The sequence below is a fragment of the Cynocephalus volans genome, chromosome 10 (genome assembly GCF_027409185.1).
Source record: "Cynocephalus volans isolate mCynVol1 chromosome 10, mCynVol1.pri, whole genome shotgun sequence".
Classification (NCBI taxonomy): domain Eukaryota; kingdom Metazoa; phylum Chordata; class Mammalia; order Dermoptera; family Cynocephalidae; genus Cynocephalus; species Cynocephalus volans.
In genome coordinates, this window is record NC_084469.1 from 125,750,598 (window position 1) to 125,773,875 (window position 23,278).

Below are 23,278 nucleotides of genomic sequence, written 5' to 3' on the forward strand. Positions count from 1 at the left end.
GGTGGTCATGGGCATGGTTCTGAAGGCTTTAAAAGGAGAGCCAGTGAGGAGTTATCTCTCTGTTTCTGCCCTCTGCCATGTGACACACTGCTTTGCTGTAAAGAGTCAATACCCACCAACAAGGCTCTCACCAGATGTATTCCCTGGACTTTGGATTTCCCAGCCTCCGAAACTATAAGCAATAAATATTATTTCTTTACAAATTACCCAATTTCGGGTATTTCTGTTAGAAGCAACAAAAACAGACTAATCACCACTTCATATTGTCAATTTGATCTTGAATCTTCTTAGATTTACCCTATTTCTTTAAAACTTATTACAAAGTGACTTCATGCATAGTCAATCTCAGTGTACACCCAACTTCACATATTAGTATGATACTGTGATCACTCCCTCTATCTGGAAATATATTGATTTGGCTTCCAGGGTACTATGATCTCCTTGTGTTTCAGTCCATTTTGTGTTGCTATAACAGAATGCCTAAGACTGGGTAATTTATAAGGAAAAGAGGTTTATTTGGCTTACGATTCTGGGACAGCTGCATCTGGCACAGGCCTCAGGCTGCTTCTACTCATGGTGGAAAGTGGCAGGGAGCCAGCAGGTACAAGCAGATCACATGGCGAGAGGAAGCAAGAGAGAGAGAGGAGGTGCCAGGATATTTTAAACAACCAGCTCTTGCAGGAACTAATAGAGAACCCCCCCACCTAGGAAGAGCATTAATCCATTCATGAGGGATCTGCCCCATGTCTCAAACTGCCCCACTGGGGATCAAATTTCCACGTGAGTTCTGGGATGGCAGTACATCCAAACTCCATCACCTTGTTTTCATCCTAACTTTGGTTGTTCCTTCTCAGTCCTCCTTGCTGATCTTTCCAATTTTCTCTAAACATTACAATGAGTGTTCAGTACTTGAAATTCTTCATTATTATTTTTTTTCTAAGTAATCTGATTTAGTTCTATGGCTTAGAATACTATTCATGAAATAACTCACAAATTTATATTTCCTCTGAAATTGGGTTTTGCGAAGTCATTCTGCCTCCAAGTACATAAGGGACATAAGACAAAATAACTACCACTCAAGATGATTATAGGGGAAGTAGGATCCTCCTAGGAAAGCCTCATTGCAGTTGGACCAGCCAGGTCAAGCTGAAATGTGAGATGTGTTGATTGTACTGTTTGCCCTCTGGGTCCACTCTCCACCTTTCTCTACCCTGCTTTATCCCAGGAGGACTGCATCACCCAGGCTTCTGGATGGGTTCAGTTGATGGAGACACCTGCAGGAGACTGATGAGCAGCAAAAAGAGGTGAGGATTTTCTTTACTGCTCCTCTCCTGTTGGTTCTGTGTTTCTCACAGTAGCTGCGTATCTCTAGGACTTCAGCATCCACTTAGCAGACCCACTTCCAAGATTTTGGCTCACAACAGGATCCTGAAACAGTTTCCTCCTTTTGTCCCTTCAGGCCTAAGGAGTCAACAGCTTCCTGATGCTGCTGGTCTCTGGGTGCCTTAACATCCCTTGTTTGTTCCCTTGCCCCTTCCCTCATCTCTCTAAGTAGTCCTCTCATGTGAAGAACATGGGGCTAATTCAGTTTACTACTGGAAACCTCACTGATACAGCTGATTAGTTCCAGAGGTTACAATGGAAGGAATTCTATTCTCCAGACCCATGAACTCATATACAAATACACAACAAATATACAAATATATAAGGTTTTCAGGTCTTTATTTTACAAAAATTGGTATACATACATTCTTTCCCCCCACATCCCTCGTTTTCCTCATTTGCCCTTGTGGGGTTTGCTCCCACACATTCTTTTCAATGGAACACAATTCAGCTATGGTATATACCACAATTTATTCAACCATTCCTATACTGATGGTCGTTTTTTCCTTTTTTGGTCCTTACCAAAAAAATACAATATACATCAATAAACATATAAATCTTAAATACTGGCACTTTATTTTTTCTTAGGGATAGATTCCCAGAAGTGAGACTCCTGGGATGAAAAGTATATATATTCTTAATGTTAAAACACAGAGTCACTATGTTTTACAAGGAGGCTGTTACAACATTTCCAACAGCAGTATATGAAATTAACTTTTTCCCCTGCTTCCTTGTTGTTAGTAGGTAGGATGACAACCTAGAAAGACAAAGACTTACTGGGTATAGTTTTTCTGGTGAATTTGTTCAGAAAGTCACTCACATTCATATATAGTCACAGCATATCAATGACCTTCAGAAATAACTAATAAAGAAAAAAAGGCCAATTTTGGTCATCATTTATAATTCTCTCTCTTTTCTTTTTTTTTGGCAGCTGGCCAGTACAGGGATTGAACCCTGGAACTTGGTGTTATTAACACCACCACGCTCTAACCAACTGAGCAAATTGGCCAGCGCCACCATAATTCTAATGCATGACTTGTGATTAACAGGGAAAGGTGAACTTGTGATTTCAAAATCAAGTCTAAAATGGCATATCTTTGAGTTATGCAAAAGAGGTTCTTTTTATGTTAATCATCAAACAATATATGGAGAGACTACTGAAAAGTCTAACTTTATAAAGTATTTGTAAATATCTGAAAGAAAAGATAATAATTTATAATAAGTCAGGTCCCAAAGGGAAATGCTTTAGGTTGACAACAGTGAAACTCAAGGAAGTAGAAATGCTTCCTTTAAACAAGAGAATACTGCAGAAATTCATGTCTAAAGTGGGTTATGCACATGGAAAAAAGCAATGAAACAGTTCCTAACAGTTTATTAAAATAAATTATTTTTCCTCTACAGTCTCTGAAATGTAACTAACATTTGTGAACTACATAAGTGTCCTACCACTTTTTTTTGTGACACAATTTATAAAATATTAAAACAGGGAAACACACAATTAAAAATATAGGAGGTGTCTGGGTTACACAATATTTTGGTACTAGACATGCATTTATATGTAAATACCCTACTGAAAAATAACAAGAGCATGATGGTCTCTGTACACAGCACGTTTTTATTCTGTGGTGCATACTGATTAATACAACCCAAATCTGCCTTTCACTTTCTTGATTTCCTTGTTTATCTCACTTGCATATTTATGTAAATAATATTTCTAAAAAATATTCAGCAAACCCAGAAGCAGGTAGAACTTCAACAACATTGTCTTCTGTTTACTGAAGAGGCAGCTCAATAACAATGGTCCTACCAACTTACATAAGCCAACAAACAGTAGAAGACACAGGTTACAAGTAACCTTAAAATCTGTTACATATTTCATTTGGAATGCATACTGGGTTGTAAAGGTACTGAAAAACACACGTGTTGTTTAGTAAGGAAAAACTGTTTGATATGTCCTAATTATCACAGAACAGAAGAATTTCAAAGTCCCAGTGATTATGCTAAATTCATATGGGCAAATCTAAAACATAATTTGTGTTTGGTGGCCAACATATAACCACTAAAAATTGCTAGGGTACTGTCTGTATATCCTTTATGTTGCTGCCCAGAATATTCAATTCATTCAAGATTTTAAAAAGCTCATTGTAATACAGCTAGTATATCTATTTACAATTGGATATATTCTGATATGTATTTTTTAGCTGGGTATTATATTTAACTTCCAGTATAATATTGTTCTTATGAGATCCTATTTTTTTTAAACACATTTTTGAGTTGAGAGATTGTTTCTCAGTATGAATTCCCATGTTCCTTCAGCACCTTCATGAGGTTTCTCCCCCATTAGAAGGGTTCTGATGAGAGGGTTTTCCACAGTACAACCTGATTACAGTCTCAGGGTTTATCCCCTATATGAACTCTCTGATGGACACTGAGCCGGGACTTCCTGCTGAAGGCCTTCCCACATTCCGAACACTCATATGGTTTCTCTCCTGTATGAATCCGCAAATGTAATCTCAGAGTTGACCTCTGGCTGAAAGTTTTGCCACATTCGGTACATTCATAGGGTTTCTCTCCTGTATGAGTTCTCATATGTATGATGAGTTGTGAGTTCTGGATAAAGGATTTTCCACATTCACTGCACTCATAGCGTTTCTCCCCTGTGTGAATTTTCTGATGTATAATAAGGTTTGATTTCTTGAAGAAGGTTTTCGCACATTCATTACACTCATAAGGTCGCTCTCCTGTATGAATTCTCTGGTGCGTAGTGAGCTCAAACTTCTGGGCAAATGTCTTTCCACATTCACTGCATTCATAGGGCTTCTTTTCCATATGTGCTCTCTGGTGTACAATGAGGTTTGACTGGTGGGTGAAAGCTTTTCCACATTCAGGACATTCAAAGGGTTTCTCCCCAGTATGAATTCTCTGATGTTTGATGAGGTTTGCCTTATGGGAAAAGGTTTTCTTACATACATTACATTCATAGGGTTTTTCTCCAGTATGTATTCTCTTATGACTAATGAGGAGTGACTTAAAGGAGAAGGCCTTGTCACAGTAATTACAAATGAAAGGTTGAACCAAATTTTTAATTTTCTGATGTTTAAAAATGGCTTCTTTATGACTAAGGGCTTTTCCACTTTTATTATATTCAGAATATTCTACTCCAGGATGGGTTTTCTCTTGCTTCAAGTATAGAAGTGCTTTTCCAAATCCATTGAATTCATCAGCTTTCTTTCTTGCATAGCCTCTATTACTATTAAGTAAGTCTGAATTATATTTCAAAGTTTTTTCATATAAGTCATATTTGTAGGATATTTGTCTTAAAGAAACAAAGTCTGTGTTCATAGTAAATGTTTTTCCAAAGACATTACCTCTTTCGTCAATTGAGGTTTGGTTCTTAAGGATCATACATTGCCTCTCCTGCTCATCTGGGTTTCTGTGATCCCTCTCCATCTGATCATCAGCCTTCCACACTTCTAGGATAGAACACAATAAAATGTACTTTGTCAATGCCTTCTGTTATGGATAAATGTGCCCTCCAAAGTTCCATGTAATAGAAACTTAATCCCCACTGTGACAGTGTTAAAAGGGTGGGAAATCCTATGATGGTAATTGAAAGGTGGGACCTTTAAGAGGTGATTGGGTTGTGAGGACTATGCCCTACCGAATGGATTAGTCCTTTGATGTTTTAACAGTGGTCATGGGTATGGTTACGATGACTTTATAAGGAGAGTAAGCGAGTAATTACTCTCTCTTGCTTTAGCCATTTTGCCATGTGATTCCCTGCATCACTATAGAGTTACCATCAGGAAAAGGCCCCACCAGATGTGTTCCCTGGACTTTGGACTTCCAAGCCTCCAAAACTGAAAAAAACTTCATTTCTTTATACATACCCAGTTTCAGGTATTCAGAGATGGACTAATACACCTTCACTATAATGTAACAATGGGAAGTCTCCACAAATGTTCTAGCATAGGACTGACTGTTGAGTTTGGGACCCAGTCTCCCAATACTAAAAAATCCACAGTGTAAATTTTTCTTATCTCCAAAATTTTGAATGAAAAAGACAAAAATATAAAAGCTTGTGGCATAAAAAGAAGTAGAAAATGACAATGAACACAAGTATCATTGCCAGATGACAAATATCCTTAAAAAGTGGGTAGAGAATGTGAAATAAAAACAAAGGAGAGCAAACAACAAAATGATGTGGGAAGGCTGGCAATTCCAGGGAAGGAGTTTCATGGTGTCCTCAATGACACAGCAGTTAGCACAGAGACCAAGAAAATAAGTAGATGAAGACGTTAAGGGGAAATACTTAGGCAGATCTGAGTTTAGCAACCAACACTTTGGCTCTAGATTACTGTCGGACCAGCACTATTCTATACACTTCTAGGCTCTTTTCCCTTTTTGCTACTCTTCTCGTCTATAGCAAAACAACTTCCTAAAAGCAGGACTTCTCACAGGTTTGCAGAGACAATCTTACTGCAGGGCTCTTTTGCAAATGAATGGCAACATCTAGGAACTTGTATATTCTGCAAAAAATATAAAATAAATCCAAGAACCTCATAACAGAATCACTCACTGCTGCTGCTGGTTTTATTGTTTTCTTTTCTATTGAAGTTGTTGGAGAGTGAACATGTTTTCACTATCATATCCTACTTTTCTTCTTTTAATATTTAACATTTCCCTGAAACCAGTCTTGTCCCTGCTTTTATTTGAACGGATCTTAAAGATCAAATTACCCACCCTGATCTAGGCTATAAATAACCTTTACTTTCATCTAATGTATTAATGGTTATTCCCAACTCTTGTGATCCTGCTGACATTTTGTCCAGGACTCTTGTACCGAAAAATCTGTTATCTTTCTTGAGCCCAGTACACCAATTCCCATGAGCTAAAATACATAATTCACTATTCTGGCAAACAGAATACTAACAAAAGAGCAACTAATCATAACACAAAGTCTTAAGACCTTTGTGTTGGCAAGTATCACATGTTAGGAAAGTATCAGGGCTCAAGTGTGAGGGGCAAGTATCTATAAAGTTAAACAGGAAAAAAAGTCAAGCGGAGAGAGACTGATACTTGGAGGTGTGAGTCAGAGAACTGAGGCATAAGTCATCTATCCTCAGCCATTTCTAAAGGTTTAGAGATTTGAAAAATAAATTCCTGAAAAATATTTCAAAGGTTCCGACCCATTTATAATCCCTGGTATATTACTTTCACTGGCTTCTATCTGATTCTCCTTCTCTCCTTTGCTATCTCCCCTACAAAGCTCTGAATTGGCCTGGCTACTTCGGTTGGTTACAGTGTGGGGCTAAGAACACCAAGGTCCAGGGTTTGGTCCCTCTACTGGCCTGCCACCAAAAAAACCCCCAAAAACCCAAAATCCAAAGTTCCGAACTGGCAATTCTAACTATGCTATCCACAACTCTTCTCATTGCTCCGACTTGAAAATTACACCTTAAAAATAAAGAAGACAGAATTTCAGAGGCTGGATTATCTCACAGCTTTAATACCTGAAGATCGAGGCCAAAACCACTTAGTAATTCAGAAACTCATAATTTTTGGTAACTGAGAAAGGACTTAAATGCTACTAGGCAAACAATGAGCTATACCAGAAAGGTGTCCTTACCCACTGAAAGTAAGTTGCTATAATTCTCCAGCATCACATCCATGTATAGGATCCTCTGAGAGGGGTCCAGTTGCTCCCATTCCTCCTGGGTGAAGTCCACAGTCACATCGGTGAATGAAACTGACCCCTGAAATGGCATATTGTTATTCATTTTAAAATGATCAGCATTTGGTGATATAAAAAGGATATATGAAAACTTATTCTTACCATGTTGTTAAGAGTCCATTCATCATGAAAATTTACATATAACACCACTGTACATCTTGTTCACTATGTTTTGTCATGTCTCCAAAAAATATTTTTGTAAATAGTTAAAAACATTCATATTCTCCTATATGAATAAATATGGCACTGTCTTATTTGTCTCAAGATGCATATAGGGAGACAAGCACATAAACATAAACATTCAGTAGCTGATGTTACCAGTGCAGTGATGAAGCTGCTGTAGGCATTATTTTGGGATATCCAACAATATTAAAGAGTTAAAGGTTTGAATATTTAAAGGCATAAGATGGACTTCTAATTACAAAACAAAATATCAGGTACAAGTAAGGATCTCTTTACCACATCCAAGCTATAAAAATAGTAAAAAAGATTTTTTAATACTAGTCAGATGCAATAGTGAAAAGAGTAGAACAAGAGAAAAGATAGTTAAAAATAGTTGAATTTAACAGCAGATTAGACACAATGAAGAGATGATTAGTGAGCCAAAAGACATGTCAGAAAAAAATATCCAGACTAATACAGAAGGAACAAAGGATGGAAAATACATCAGAGAGCCTAAAGAACACAGGGGACAAGTAAAAAGGTCTCATATACCTGCAGTTGGAGTCCCACTAGGAGAGGAAAGATGCAGTAGAAACAATACTGGAGATAATGGCCGAGAATTTTCCAAAACAGCTTATTACATCATCCCATAGTTCCAAGAAACACCACTAACCCCAAGTAGAACACAAAAAACCCTCACACTTACACGCATCATAATAAAACTGATAAAAACCCTAGAGGGAAAAAGAGGTATTGCCTTCAAAGGCACAACAATAAAACTGACATCTTATTTTCCAAGAGAAACAACAGAAGCCAAAAAGGGGAATATATTCAAAATGTTGAAAATATAAAGGGCTAAGTAGTAAATATTTTGTGTTTCATAGGTTGTATGTAGTCTCTGCTGAAACTAATCAACTCTGCCATTGTATCACAAAAGGAGGCATAAACAATATGTAAACAAATGGGCATGGCTGTGTTCCAATAAAACAAAAATCTGAATTTCATGTAATTTTCACAATGCAAAGTGCTATTATTCTTCTTTTGATTCCCCCCCCCCCCCCCAGCCATTTAAAAATGTAAAAACCACCCTGGCTAGTTAGTTCAGTTGGTTAGAGTGCAGCCTTTGCTGAACAGCCCAAGGTCACGGGTTCAGATCCCTAAACTGGCCAGCAACCAATAAATAAACAAACAAACAAATAAATACGTAAAAATATAAAAACAATTCTTAGCTTGTGGGCCATATGAAAACAAGGCAGCAGGCCATTTGGACAAGGGCCACAGGTTGACAAGCCCTTATCTAGAATGATGACTGGTACGTAATAAATGCCATAAAACTGTTAGGTATTATCACTACCATTAAAGGGTGTACTCCAAAAAGAAGAAAATTAAACCTAGTAAGAATTAGTTGTATGCATAAAAAGAAAAAGTAATAGCAAATAAATCAACAAAACATAGTAAAATAAGCAAATATGGAATGGGGAAAGGAGGTGTTAAATAATAACCTGTAACTAATTTTTGGATGCCAGCAACTTAGGAGTTGTGGCAGGGAGAAAGTATCATGTTTAGGAGGAAAACAAATTCCTAATAACTTTAAACTTTAAAATATATGTTTAGTTAAGCACTGAAAAGGAGTAAGGTAAACCTTTAAAAGGATGGAAATATATTCTGACAGACCAGCAGAGTGGGAAAAGTAGATCAAGAAAATCAGTAATCAAAATAAATTAAAATAGGATAAATGTTTATTAAAAGACTAAGACCTTCAGAGTTCTTTTTTTTTAAATATACTTTTTACAAGGCAAACTTTAAATAACACAAAGCCTGAAAATAAAAGGCATAGAAAGCTGGTACAGGTACATCACTAATTAAACAGAATTCCAAAAATATGCATACAACATGACCCAAAATTCTATATAATTCTATTAATGCATACAAAAATATCAAAAAAAAAAAAAAAAAAAGGGGGGGGACTGGATACACCCACACAAAATTTATAATACTGGTTACTTCTAAGGTGAGGAGACCAGCTTTAATGGTCAAGAGGATTTTAGCATTGAGTTAGGTGACATAAAAGAAAGAGCAACAGCATGCTAGAGTGCAAATCCATGAGAGAGAGAGAGTAATATAAAGAAAAAACCTTAGGGGGCTGGCCAGTTAGCTCAGTTGGTTAGAATGCAGTGTTATAATATCAAGGTCAAGGGTTCAGATCCCCACACTGGCCAGCTGCCCACCCCCCCAAAAATTACAACAACCTTGAATATACAACCTTGAATATGCAAGGAAATATGTCAAAATGTTAACTACTGACTAATAGATGGTATAATAGGTTAATAATTATTAGGTTGAACCATACTGAAATTGCCGACATTCAACTGTGTTGACATAAAAAATGGTTATTTCATACAGTGCAACCTAATATGCTTTTATTTGTATTTCTGTTCATTTTTCACATTTTACAAAATCAAACAAAAAAAGAAAAAAAGTCTTAAACCTACCAGGCAAAAAGGAATTAAAAAAAAATCAATCATGAGGACATTTCAGAACACTGGATATAAAGAGAAAAGCCTATGAGTTTCAGGAGAGAACAGGTCACATTCTAATAAGGAGATAGAAGGCCTTTGGAGTTCTTGACTACAACACTGAAAAACAATGACTTCAAAATTCTGAGAGGCAAACAACAATAAAAGCTGGACAAAATAAGTAAAACAACTATTTGCAGGCATTAGGGAGCAACTACTGCAGGACTATAATTATTGAAAAAAGGGCATATATGAGGGGCATCCCACATTCATACTGATGATGAAAGTACTAAAAGAAAAAAAAAAATCAACCTTGAATTCTACATTCAGCAAAATATCCCTAAGGGTATTTTCTAAACCATGACAGAAAAATAGAGCCCAAGCAGAAGTGAGTGTTGCTACATGGAATAAATAAAAGCTGGCATTTGGGTCTGCAAAGCAGATTGGGGCAGGGTGTTATGATTTAAATATTTTTGTCCCCTCCAACAATTCATGTTGCAATTTAATCCCCTATGTAACAGTATTGGGAGGTGTGGCCTTTGAGAGGTGATTGAGTCATAAGGGCTCCTCCCCTTGTAAATGGGATTAGGTGCCCTCATAAAGTGGTTTGATGGAGAGAATTTGTCCCTTTTTTTGCCCTCCTCCCTTGTGCCATGCAAGGACACAGCATTCTTCCCCTCCAGAAGACACAGCATTCAAAGAGCCACCTGGTAGGCAGAGCCTGGGCCTTCACCAGACACCAAACATGCTGGCATCTTTATCTTGGACTCCCAGCCTCCAGAACTATGAAAAAATAAATTTCTTTTCTTTATAAGTTACTACATCTCAGGTATTCTGTTATAGCAGCACAAAATAGACTAAGACACAGGGTAATGTAGCTGAAGAAGCCATAGAGAAGGGGCACTAAAATGCTGCATAAAAATGCACCTCAGATCTTGGCTAGTTCCTAATACGTGCAGTACAGGGCAAGCCTCCAGAAGAATTAGCAGATAACAGCAACTGGGAAACTGAGAGCTAAACAGAGATTTCAGAAATTGCACAATGCTGGAGAGATGGTGCAGTTTGGCCTTGGCAAGAGTAGAAATACAAATGAATAGCTGAGAAGCCAGAAAAGCTGTGCCCTGGAAGTAAGGACCATAACCTAGGAGAAAGGACTGTGATCTAGCTGAAATAGACCCACCCCTTCAAACCTTAAAAACAAGCTTCAGCAGGATCAGAATGACTTGTCAGTGATTTAACTATCTGGCAAAGCAAAACTTAACATCTTTTTAGAGGTAGATATGTATCATACAACATGTCCAGCATACAAACAAAAATTATTAGACATGTGAAAAAAGCAAAAACAATGAAAAGACAAAAACAATCAAGAGACAAACAAGTCAAAAGAAGCAGATGCAGAGATAACTCATAGATTAGAGCTAGCACACAAAGACTTCAGATGAACTGTAAAGTAATATGTAAAAGAATACAGAGGTGGTCAATAAAGTATATAAGCTGTAATCCCTAGAGCAAACAAACAAAAGACAAAAATAAAAATAGGACAAATAAAAAATAAACAGCAAGATGACAGATTTAAATCCAACAGTGCCTGTAATAAAATTAATCATACCTAAAATAATAAATCAATTAAAAGATAGTCTGGATAAAAACCATGGCCAAACTATATACTGTTTAGAAGATGTACACTATAAATATAAGAACACAGATAGGTTAAAACAAAAAGAATGGAAAAAGATATACCATAAAAACACTAATCGTTAAAAAGCAGGTATGGCTTTATTTATATCAGACATTCAGAAGTATCATCAGAAGAGGTTACATTCCAAAATGATAAAAGGGTAAATTCATCAAACAGAACAATCATAAACGTGCATGCAATCAATAAACATATATACAATGAGTAATATAACTTCAACATACATCAAGCAAAAATTGGCAGAACTAAAGCAAGGAATGGGCAAATCCAAATTCATTCCTAGCCATCAACCAAATACCAGAACAGAATGAAGACATTTTCAGAAATGCAACATCTACAAAATGTATCTCATACACACCCTTTTCTCAAGAAGCTACTGAAAAATGTACTCAAAATAACAGTAATAAAAAAAAAGGGTATGGAAAGGGACAAATAAAAGATCAATACAAGTGAGAGCTGAAGAAAATCACTAGGAAGAGTTGAAGGAGATTGCAAAATGGCACTGATTCTCTACTGATGCCAAATTGCTTGTAGTATAGATTGGAAAAGGGTGATTCAAAAGCTGGGATTTTGAGGGTTGTCATCAATGAGATACCTACTGTCACTGTACCACCTTTTTATTAACCTGAGGGCACAATGCCTGGATGAACCTGGCCCAGATTCTCATCTGTACTTGGTTTGGCTCACCTTGACCATGTGCTGATGACATTTGTCTCTCTCTTCCACCCCAAGCTGCCTTGGATCAGATGAGGACACTCATTTCATCTTACATATGTGTTCTGCTTTAATCTGATCCTGAGAGTTGACAGTTGACCAGTGAGCCAGAAGCAGAAAATACAGAGCATCTCATACCCTCTAATTACATACCTGCCAGATATTCAATACCTGATACACGCTTTGACCCTGTCAGATGGCCCAACTGTGTTAAGCCCATGTTTCCCTATATTTCTCATGACCTTACCAACAACTCCAAATGGGACTTTTGTAAACTTCCAGGACAGGACAGTGAAAGTCAGACCATGACTGAGAGATTCTGTTCAGCTCGTCTTCTCCTGGGGGTCTTTGTCCAATAGTAGCTAAATTTCTAGACAGCTACATTTGTATTACTAGATTTGTTTGACAACTATTGCCACAATGCTCCCAGTAAGGCTGTATCATTTGAATGCATGAGTGGTTTCATCTCTCCCTAACTAGCACTAGCTAATGTAATTTGAAACAAAACAAAACAATGATAAAAAACCTAAGTCTTGATAAAGGGCACATGGGTGCACTCTAGAAGGTTAGAAATCTTAATTCCTATTTGATTATTAGATAGGGTTTTTAGGTAATGCATGCGTGGGACAAAAGTCTTCAGATAAGAGGCAAGCGCCTACAGCTAGGCAAGAGCCCACCAAATCAATTCTAATCACTGTTTAGGTTAGGGATTATATACACTGATTGTTAGTATAATGGGATCATTGGAAGATTTTGTAAAAAGAAAACACACAGGTTTAAAGCCTTTAATGTGAACAAGAGAACTGAAACAGGATAAGGATTGTTCTGAGAGCAATAACCTTTAATACAACAAAGCTTAAATGATGGGAAAACATATGAGTTAAGATTTCCGAGGATGTTCTGCTAGATCAGTTAGTACATGGGTTTTTTTCCACATTTTGCTTTAAGCTGTTTCTGTGAGTTTCTCAAGAAGTCAGGCACTTTCATGATTGTCTCATTGTTTCTTTTGCATGTCACCTAGCTTAAATTTATGACTCTTTTAATGGTATATTGTTTAAACTATTTTGAACCATGCATGCTTGGATGAAGATTGTTACATAGCCAATTTCTGTATGTTCTTACTATGACTGATTAACCATCTGTTCTTTTCCTGTAATTTCCTTGTTTTTTTCAATAAAAACTGAAGCAAAAACTGATTTGGGGCTGCTACCTAGTTTCTCCTTCTAACAGAGGAGTTGCTGAGGTGCAGTCCCTTTGGGCACTCATCGCATTCATGTTGCTTTGAGTAATCTTTTTTTGTCTCTGTTACACAGCGAGAAGTGTAACAGTGCATGATAGGACATCTTTTAGATCTTACATATCTATTTAAAAATAGGCAAAAGATCTGAACAGACACTTCACCAAAGAAGAGAACTGATGGCAAATAAGTATATGAAAAGATGCCCAACATTGTATGTCATCAGGGAATTGTAAACTAAAACAAGAAGATACTAGCATGTACCTATTAGAATGGTTAAAATCCAGAATACTGACAACATCAAATGCTGGTGAGGATGTGGAACAAGAGAACAACAGAACCTCTCATTCATTGCATACGGTAATATAAAACGGTATAGCTACCTGGAAGGCAGTTTGGCAGTTTCTTACAAAATTAATCATATTCTTACTATGATGCAGCAATCATGGTCCTTGGCATTCACCCAAATGAGTTGAAAACTTATGTCTACAAAGAAAAACCCTGCACACAGTATAGCAGCTTTATTCATAACTGCCAAAATTTGGAAGCAACCAAGATGTCGTTTAATAGGTGAACGGATAAACTGTGATACATCCACACAATGGAATATTATTCAGCCACAAAAAGACATGGAGGAACCTTCAATGTATATTTCTAAGTGAAGGAAACCAATCTGAAAAGGCTATCTACTGTATGAATCCACTTTTATGACATTCTGGAAAATGCAAAACTAGGGAGATGAGACCGTTAAAAAATCAGAGTTGCCAAGGACTTAAGGAGAGGGAGTAAGGAATTAATAGGTAGAACACACGGGATTTTTAGGGCAGTGAAACTATTCTGTATAATACTACAATGGTGGATACATGCCATTATACATTTGCCAAAACCCGTAAAATGTACAACACAAGGAGTGAGCTATGGACTTTAGGTAAAGTATCAATATTGGCTCATCAATTTTAACAAGTTTACCACATTAATGCAAAATGTTAGTATCGGGAAACTGTGGGTGGGGTGAGTAAAAGGGTATGTGGGAACTCTCCATACAAGGGTACTTCAAAAAGTTTGTGGAAAATAGAATTAAAAAATAATATGCATCCTTCCATGAACTTTTTAAAGTACACTTGTACTTTCCACTCAATTTTTCTGTAAACCCAAAACTGCTCTAAAAAACGAAGTCTGTTAATTAAAAACAAAACAAAACACCCATAAACAGAATAGTATGATTAATATGCTATCTTATATTTGTACTTGTGTAAATATGTACAAATAAACTCTGGAAAGCTATTCAAGAAAGTAATACAGTCATTCCCATGGGGAAGAGAGGGAAAATTTAAATACTCACCCATATATTTACTGAGTTCTTTTGCATCATGGCATCTGATTGGAAAAACAAATACACATAATAACACCCTACACTTGTACTGAAGAATGCTACATGAAACAACCATAGACAAACTATGACCTATTTAATTTTGGTTGTTTCTAGGGATGCTTTCCAAAACACCATCTATATGAAGGTCTATGAAATTTATTCAGACCTAATGTAGCGAACCAAGAAATTGGTATTCATAATCAATGCAAGACACTTAATTAACTCAGTTTGTTTTTTGGCTGCTGATACTGATCAGTTATTCTCAGTATGTTTTCCTTGAGTTTTACTCATTTATACTTTTCTATTTCATTTTCTGGATCCTTATAAACTTCCCCAAATACACTGAAAAACAAAGTGGGGAATAATCAAGCAACTCACCTGGTACTTGTTCATTTTCTGCAGTTTTTGGGAAAAGGCAGAGAACTGTGAAGGCAGAACTGGAATAGAAGAAAAAGGAAGGCATCATAATTAAAGATCTGACCTGCCTCACAACTCCTAGAATGACTTATTTAGAAATCCCTACACATCACCTGGGAAAACACCGTCTCCTCGAATAGTCCCTTTGCCTTTTTAGAAGGGACAAAAAGGATCACAATGGCAGCACCTACCTTCAATCAAACATCATGAGACATCCAAAAAGGCAAGACTAAGACAACTCACTATCAAGAAAGAAAGCAATCAACAGAACCCTCAACTGCTGAAAATATTAGATAGGGAATTTAAAGCAACTATAATTCACATACCAAAGACTTTAATGGAAAAGGTGGACAACATGAATAAACAAATAGGAAATTTCAGCAGAGATGAAAACTGCAAGAAAAAAATCAAATAGAAATGCTAATAAAGAGAAGCAGAGTAACAAATGAAGGAATAGCTTCAACAGACTCAACAGACTCATCAGTAGACTCAACAGAGATAAGGAAAGTTTCAGTAAATTTGAAGACAGGCCAAAAGAAATTACCCTAACTGAAACACTGAAAGGAAACAAAAACAAAAAACAGCATCCAAGGGCTGTGGGACAATATCAAATGGTCTAACAAATATGAAATTGGAATTCCAAAGGAGAAAAGAAGTATTTGAAAGCATAATGACCAAGGGAAAAGGGAGGTAGGGTAGGGGGTGTGGTATGTGAACTGTCTGTACTTTCTGCTCAATTTTTCTGTAAACCTAAAACTGTTATAAAAATAAAGTCTATTCCTTAAAAGAAAAAAAAAAAAAAAAAAAGAAGACATAATGGCCAGGAATTTTCCAAAAATAATAAATGATATCAATCCACAGATCCAAGAAGCTCAGATAATTTATCCCAACAGGACAAATACCACAAAACAAAACAAAACAAAAGCACATGTGTACCTATCATATCCAAACAACTAAATACCAAGGTTAAAAAGAAAGTATCAAAAGCAGGCAGAGGGAGAAAAATATACATTATATAAAGAAGAACCAAGATAAAGAATCACAGCCACTTTCTCCTCAGAAACTATATAAGCCAGAAGGAAATGTATTTTAAGGAAACAAACAAACAAACAAAAACAAAAAAAAACTACAGCAAAAAACAATCAAGCCAGAATTCTATACTCAACAAAAGTATCTTTCAAAAATGAAGGTGAAATCGGCCTGGCTGGTTAAGTCACTTGGGAGAGCATGGTGCTGATAACATCAGGGTCAAGGGTTTGAATCCCCATATTAGCCAACTGCCAAAAAAAAAAAAAAGTGAAATAAAAACCTTTCAAATAAATAAAAACAGAGAGACTGCATTACCAGTAGACCTGTACTACAAGAAATGTTTGAAGAAGTTCTTTAGGTAGAAGGAATATGATTATCAGACAGAAACCTGGATCTACAAAGAGAAATGAAGATCTCTGAGAATGATTAAAATGAAGATAAATATAAAAGATACTTTTTCTTGCTTTTAATCTCTCTAAAAGATGATTGATTGTCTAAAGCAAAAATAGTAGCAGAGGTTTATGGTTTACAGCATATGTAAAAGTAAAATGTATGACAATAACAGCACAAAAAATGGGAATATAAAATTGAATTGAGAATATAATGTTTTAAGTACACATACACAAAGCAGTATATTATCTAAAGGTCCACCATGATTAACTCAAGATGTTTACTGTAAACCTTAGGGCAACCAACGAAAATTTTGTAAGACTTCTACAACTGAATAATAAGCCAATAGTGAAGATAAAATACAGTCATAAAAAGTATCCACTTAAGCCAAAAGTAGGCAGAAAAACAGAAAATAGGAAACAAAGACCAGATGGGACAAAAGAGAAAAATACTAGCAAGATGGTAGATTTTAATACAACTATCAATAATTGGTATATACACACCAGTTAAACAACAGAAGTCAATTAAAAGTAAAAGGATAAAAAAAAGACATACTTTGCAAACACTAATCAAAGGAAACCTGGCATAATTATATTAATATCAGATAAAGTAAGCTTCAGAAGTAGGAATGTTATCAAGGATAGAAAGGGCCATCAATTAATAGTAAATATGTCAAATCACCAAAAAGGCATAACAATCCTAAATGTATAGGCACCTAACAAAAGAACTCCAAAATACAAGAAACATATAACAACAAGGTCAAGGGTTCAGATCCCCATACTGGCCCGCTGCTCCCCAACCCCCAAAATAAATAAGTAATACAAAAATGCAAAAAACTGACAGACCTGAAAAAAATAAATAAATGCACAATTATACTGAACACTTCAATACTCTTGTCAGTAACTGACGGAATAAGTAAATAGAAAACCAGTAAAGACACAGAACTGAACCACACTATCAACCACCCTGATCCATTTAATATTTATAGAGGACTCCACCATCAACAGCACAATATTTATTCAAGTATACATACAACATTCATCAAGACAGGTCATATTCTTGGCCATAAAACAAACCACAACAAATTTAAAAGAACTGAAATTTGTAATAGTATATTCTTTGACAAAATCAGAACTCAACTAAAAATGAATAATAGAAAGACATCTGTAAAATCCCCAAATATATGAAAACTAAGCAATACAAATCTAAATAACCAAGGAGTGAAAAATAAAGTTACAAGAGAAGATTTAAAAAATTTGGAACTGAATGGTAATACAAACACAACATATAAAAACTTGAGAGATGTAGCTAAAGCAGTATCTAGAGAAACAGTTACAGCATCAAACTGTTTACACCAGAAAAGAAGAAAGCTTTCAATGAATGACCTCAGCTTACGCTTATGAAACCAGGGGAAAAAAATAAAAAAGTAAATTAAACCCAAAGCAAGCATAAAGAAGAAAATAACAAAGGTAAGAACTGAAATCAATGACACTGAAAACAGAAGAAAAGAGAAATGCTATGAAGCCAAAAGCCAATTATTTGAAAAGATCAATAATACTGATAAATCTTTAGTCAAACTGGCCAAAAGAAAAAAAAAAAAAAAAGAGGACACAAATTAACCAATATCTAGAATGATCCAGGAGACATTACTACAGATGCTATAGTAATTAAACTGAGTTACTCTTTGACAATAAAAACAGACAATCATTAGCTAAACTAACCAAGACAAAAAAAAATCCCAAATACACAAAATAAGAAAAGTGGGAAATACCAACAAATACAAGAGAAAAACTGATGGGAGAAAGATTTCATCTCTAGTATCAGTAAAATAGTACACAAGAATAAAGTTAATAAAAATAAAAATCTTTTACAAAGATGACAGAATGTTGATGAGGTTGACAAAACAAGAGAGGATTGGAACACATGGTAAGGACTATAGGAAGACTCGGTATCATAAAGGTGTCCATTGTCCCTAACTTAATGTTACCATTAATGGGATCACAATAAGAGTATCAAGTGGGATCACAATAAGAGTATCAACAGATTTTTATTTTTTAAATACAACTGATTCCAATGTAACAGAATCACAGGAAAACTTTTGCATAATCTCAAAGTGGAGAAGGCTTTTGGGTACCATAAAAGGAAAGAGCAGTAAAATCAACCAAAGATAAATTCAAACGTGTGCATGGCAAAAACTACCAGTGAACAAAGTCAAGAGACAGATGAAAATATATGTGCTATTCATACAGCAAAGCACCAGCAGGCTGTGAGACCTTGGGGAAATCACTTCCCCTTTCTGCGCCTTCGTTTTCCTTCTGTTGATTATGAGATGAATACACCGGAAGTCACAAGGTAGATGTGAGGATTAGATGAATACTTAACTGAAAACACTGACAGATATAAAGCTCTGCTCACTGGGGACAGCGCATGCATCAGAACCTGCTGAGGGATGCAATCCTCCCACCACTCTGCGAGGCCCAGGGTCGCAGCACGCGGCATCCGGGGCGTGGCCAGGTGTGTCCGGCCCCGCCCCGCCCCCCCTCCGGGCCTGGTCACGCGCGCGCCGGCCGGGGCTTCCGGGCTCGCTCCCGCGCGGCCCGAGACCCTCGCTATCTGTTGGCGGCGCGTCTCCTCACAAAGGAAGGAAGGCGAGCCCCTGCTGCCCCTCTCCTCGCCGCCGTCCCCGCCCCCGCACGTCTGGCCAGGCAGGCTCCTCCAGCCCGGTTCAGAGAAGGGCGACAGGCAGCCTCGGACGCCGCCCCGCGGGTCACCGTCGCCTGCGAGTAGCCCAAGTTTGGGCTCCCACCCCGCGCGGGCACGAGCCCACCCCTCCTCTCCTTCCGCTCGGCCCCCAGGTCGCGCGGAGCTGCCTGGCAGCCCCCCTCCTACCTGGAGGAGCACAGCCTTCACTCGTGGCTCAGTGCCAGGCTAGGTCACGGCGTGGGGCGGCGAAGACCCGCGGAGACGGTGGCTCTGTCACCCACTCGAGGCTGGAGGTGGGGGAAGGGTGGTTACCGGCGCGCTGCAGCACTGCACATGCGCAGATACAGGGGCCGCTCGCCGTTCGCAGGGTCCTCCGAGGGGTGGTCCATCGACCTTCGAGACTACATTTCCCACAATCCTCCCGGGTAGGGCCGTTAGGGACTCTCGGGAAAGTCTACGCCTTGTTTAGAGGGTCGGGTGAGCACTGTTCAAGATAATCCTTCGGGTTGGACTGTTCATCTTTTTAATTTTTTTATTTTTTCTCATTTTCACTTGATTGGACTGTTCATATCTCCCAGAGCGGGTTGTGATTTACAATCCCCGACCTCCCTCCCAAAATATAAAAACCTGGCTTTTAGAGATTACACAAGTAAACTGTGATAACTGTATTTAAATTAGAAAATGTGTAAAAAATTGTATTAGTCCATTTCTGTGCTTTGTAACAAAATACTTGGAACTGAGTAATGTGTAAAGAAAACGAAATTTATTTCTTACAGTTTTAGAGGCTGGGAAGTCCAAATCCAGGGAACACACCTGGTAAAGGCCTTGGTGGTGGTGACAGTGACCCAGAGGTCTCTCATGGCAGAAAATGATGGAGCAGAAAAATAGTTCCTCATGCACCCTCCTTTTAAAGCCCTGAGAACCATGCTCCTGGCCACCATTATTAATCCATTCACTACAGCATGGTCCTACCAACTAATCACCTCTTCAAGGCCCCACTTTTCAATTACCATAATAGGATTTCCCACTCTCAACAGTTACAGTAGGAATTTAAGCTTCAATGAGGTTGAGTGGGGGGCATCCAATCTACAGCATTCCAACCCTAATCCCCCCAAACTCATGTCCTTTTCCTATACAAATATATTCATTCCATCCCCAAAGTCTTAACTTGTTCCAACTCAGAAGTCCAAAGTCAGGGCTGGCCCATGGCTCACTCGGGAGAGAGTGGTGCTGATAACACCAAGGCCATGGGTTCGGATCCCATATAGGGATGGCTGGTTAGCTCACTGGGTGAGCATGGTGCTGCCAACACCAAGTCAAGGGTTAAGATCCCCTTATCTTTAAAAAAAAAAAAAAAAAAAGTCCAAAGTCTCAAAGTCCCATCTGTGAAATCAAAATAAATTATCTACATCCAAGATATAAAGGTTGGACAAGCATAGGGTATATATTCCTATTCAAAAAGGGAGAAATAGGCCAAAAGAAAGGGGTCCCAAACAAGTCTGAAACCCAGCAGGGTAGGCATTAAATCTCAAAGCTTGTGAATCATTTACCTTGACTCCATGTTCAATGTCCTCTGCATGCTGGTGTGGGGGTTGGGTCCCCAAGTCCTCAGGCAGCTCTGCTTCTATGGCTTTCCTGGTCTCAGGTGATGCTTTAGCTCTCTCAGGCTGATGTTGCATGTTGGTAGCTCTACAGTTCTGGGGTCCGCATGGCAGTCCTGCTCCCATAGTTCCACTAGGCATGGCCTTGGTGGGGTTTTTCCGCTGCAACTCAGACCCTACATTTCCTCTTGGCATCGCTCCAGTAAAGGCTGTCTGCACTGAATCTGCCCTTGTGACAGATTTCTTCCTAGGCCCCCAGGCTTTTTCATACATCTGTTGAAATGGAGTGGAGGCTCTTAAGCCTCCACAGCTCTGGCATTCTGTGGGCCTGCAGACCTAATACCACATGGATGCCACCAAGGCTTCTGGCTTGTATTTTCCAAAGCTGCAGGTCCACCCACACCTGGGGCCAATTTAGCCACAGCTGGAGTAGCCAAAGCAGCTGGGATGCTGGTGCTGGAAGCAGCTTTGCGAGGTGACCCTGGGCAGCAAGCCCATGGAGGGCACCTCAGGCCTGTTCCTCAAGACCATTCTGTCTCCCTAGATCTCTGGGCATGTAATGGAAAGGTTGGCTCCAGAGGCTTCCACAATGCCTTCAGGGACTTTTCCCCTTTCTCTTGATAATTACTTTCTTTTGTACTAATCTTCTTAACATCGTTGCATATTTCTTTTTCTCTTGAAAACACTCTGCTCTTCTTCCACATATCCAGTTGCAAATTTTCCAAATCTTTGTGCTCTATTTCCCTTTTAAATTCTGGCTTTACATCGTGCCTTTGCTGCCATAGCTCAGTGCAGGTTGCTACAGTAGCCCATGCAGCTTCCTTATGCTTTGCTGCTTAGAAATTTCTTCTGCCAAATGCCCTGTGTCAGCATCTTTTAGTACCACATTCCATAATACTTTGGGGCATGAACAGAATGCAGCCAAATTCCTTGCCGGTTCACAGCAAGGGTGATCTTTGCCCCAGTTTCCAGTAAGTCCCTTCTCAATGACATCTGAGATCTTCTCAGAGTAGCCTTTACCGTCAATATTTCTAATGGAATTCTGCTCACCACCATTTGATCATTCTCTAAGATATTCCAAACTTCCCTTGGCTTTCTTGTCTTCTGAACTCCCACCAGCAGCTAGGCTTTTTCTAGCCTATTCCTCAAAATTTTTCCAGCCTCTCTTCAACACCCAGTTCCAAACCCGTTTCCACATTTTCAAAAATTTGTTATAAGCAACACCCCACTTCTCTGGTACTAATTTTCTGTATTAGTCCACTTCTGATGCTTATAGCATAAATACCTGAAACAGGTGGTTTATAAAGAAAAGGAAATTAATTGCTTACAGTTTCAGAGGTTGGGAAGTCCAAAATCCAAGGAACACAGCTGGTGGTGGTGACAGTGACTCCGGGGTCTCACATGGCAGAAAATGGTGGAGCAGAGAGAGATAGTTTCTTATACACTCTCCTTTTAAAGCCTTCAAAACCGCACTCCTGACCACCACTATTAATCCATTCACTAGGTCATGGTCCTACAACTTAATCCTAATCACCTCTTCAAGGCCCCGCCTTTTAGTTACCATAATAGGATTTCCCACCCTCAACAGTTACAATGGGAATTTAAGCTTCAGTTAGGCTACAGCAAAAATAAAAGACACAAGCATTACTCATAACCTCACTTTCCAAAGATAACTGTGTGTAACATTAAATTTACACCTTTCTGGTACTTTTTACAAAATTGGCCATAAGGATATCATGTGCTGCAGGTAGCTTTTCTTTGTTTTTTTCTTAACCCCAGCTTTATTGAGGCATAATTGACCATTATAAAAATTGTATATATTATAGTCAACCAAATATAAAACTTGTATATATTGAAGGTGTACAACTTGATGATTTCATGTAAATATTGTAAAATATTTCACCACAATCAAGCTAACATATCTATCACCTCACACAGTTACCATTTTGTGTGTGTGTGTGTGTGTGTGTGTGTGTGTGTGTGTGTGTGTGTGTGTGTGTGTGCGGTGAGAACACTTAAGATCCACCCACTCAGCAAATTTCAAGAATATGATACATGCAATATTGTTAACTATAGCCACATTGTTGCATATCAGATCTCCATAACTTATTCATCTTGTATAAATGAGACTTGGTACCCCTTGACCAACATGTCCCCATGTCCCTCTCTCCCTAAGTCCCTTCTTTATTTTTAGAGTAATTTTAGGTTCACAGCAAAATTTGAACAGAAAGTACAGCAAATTCCCATATATACCTTGCCCCCACATGCACACAACCTCCCCCGCTGTTAACAACTCACACCACAGCAGTAGATTTGTTACAATC

At 38.1% G+C, this 23,278-nt stretch overlaps 1 protein-coding gene across 1 annotated transcript; it reads right to left on the reverse strand.

Moving 5' to 3' along the window:
• Positions 1 to 1,731: 1,731 nt before the first annotated feature.
• Positions 1,732 to 19,639, reverse strand: ZFP1 (ZFP1 zinc finger protein). The gene is made up of 4 exons (XM_063112177.1): positions 19,540 to 19,639; positions 15,193 to 15,251; positions 7,013 to 7,139; positions 1,732 to 4,856 (listed from the first exon to the last, which is right to left on the reverse strand). Exons 2-4 carry the CDS (start codon positions 15,205 to 15,207, stop codon positions 3,775 to 3,777), a joined length of 1,224 nt encoding a protein of 407 aa, XP_062968247.1. The 5' UTR covers positions 15,208 to 15,251; positions 19,540 to 19,639; the 3' UTR covers positions 1,732 to 3,774.
• Between the last annotated feature and the right edge of the window lie 3,639 nt (positions 19,640 to 23,278).

What these genes read in the sequence shown, in the direction of transcription:
- ZFP1 (XM_063112177.1), bottom strand. An exon ending in TAGCAACTTACTTTCAGTGG is followed by an intron (nt 4,857 to 7,012) that starts GTAAGGACACCT and finishes GTTCTATCCTAG; the next exon opens with AAGTGTGGAAGGCTGATGAT.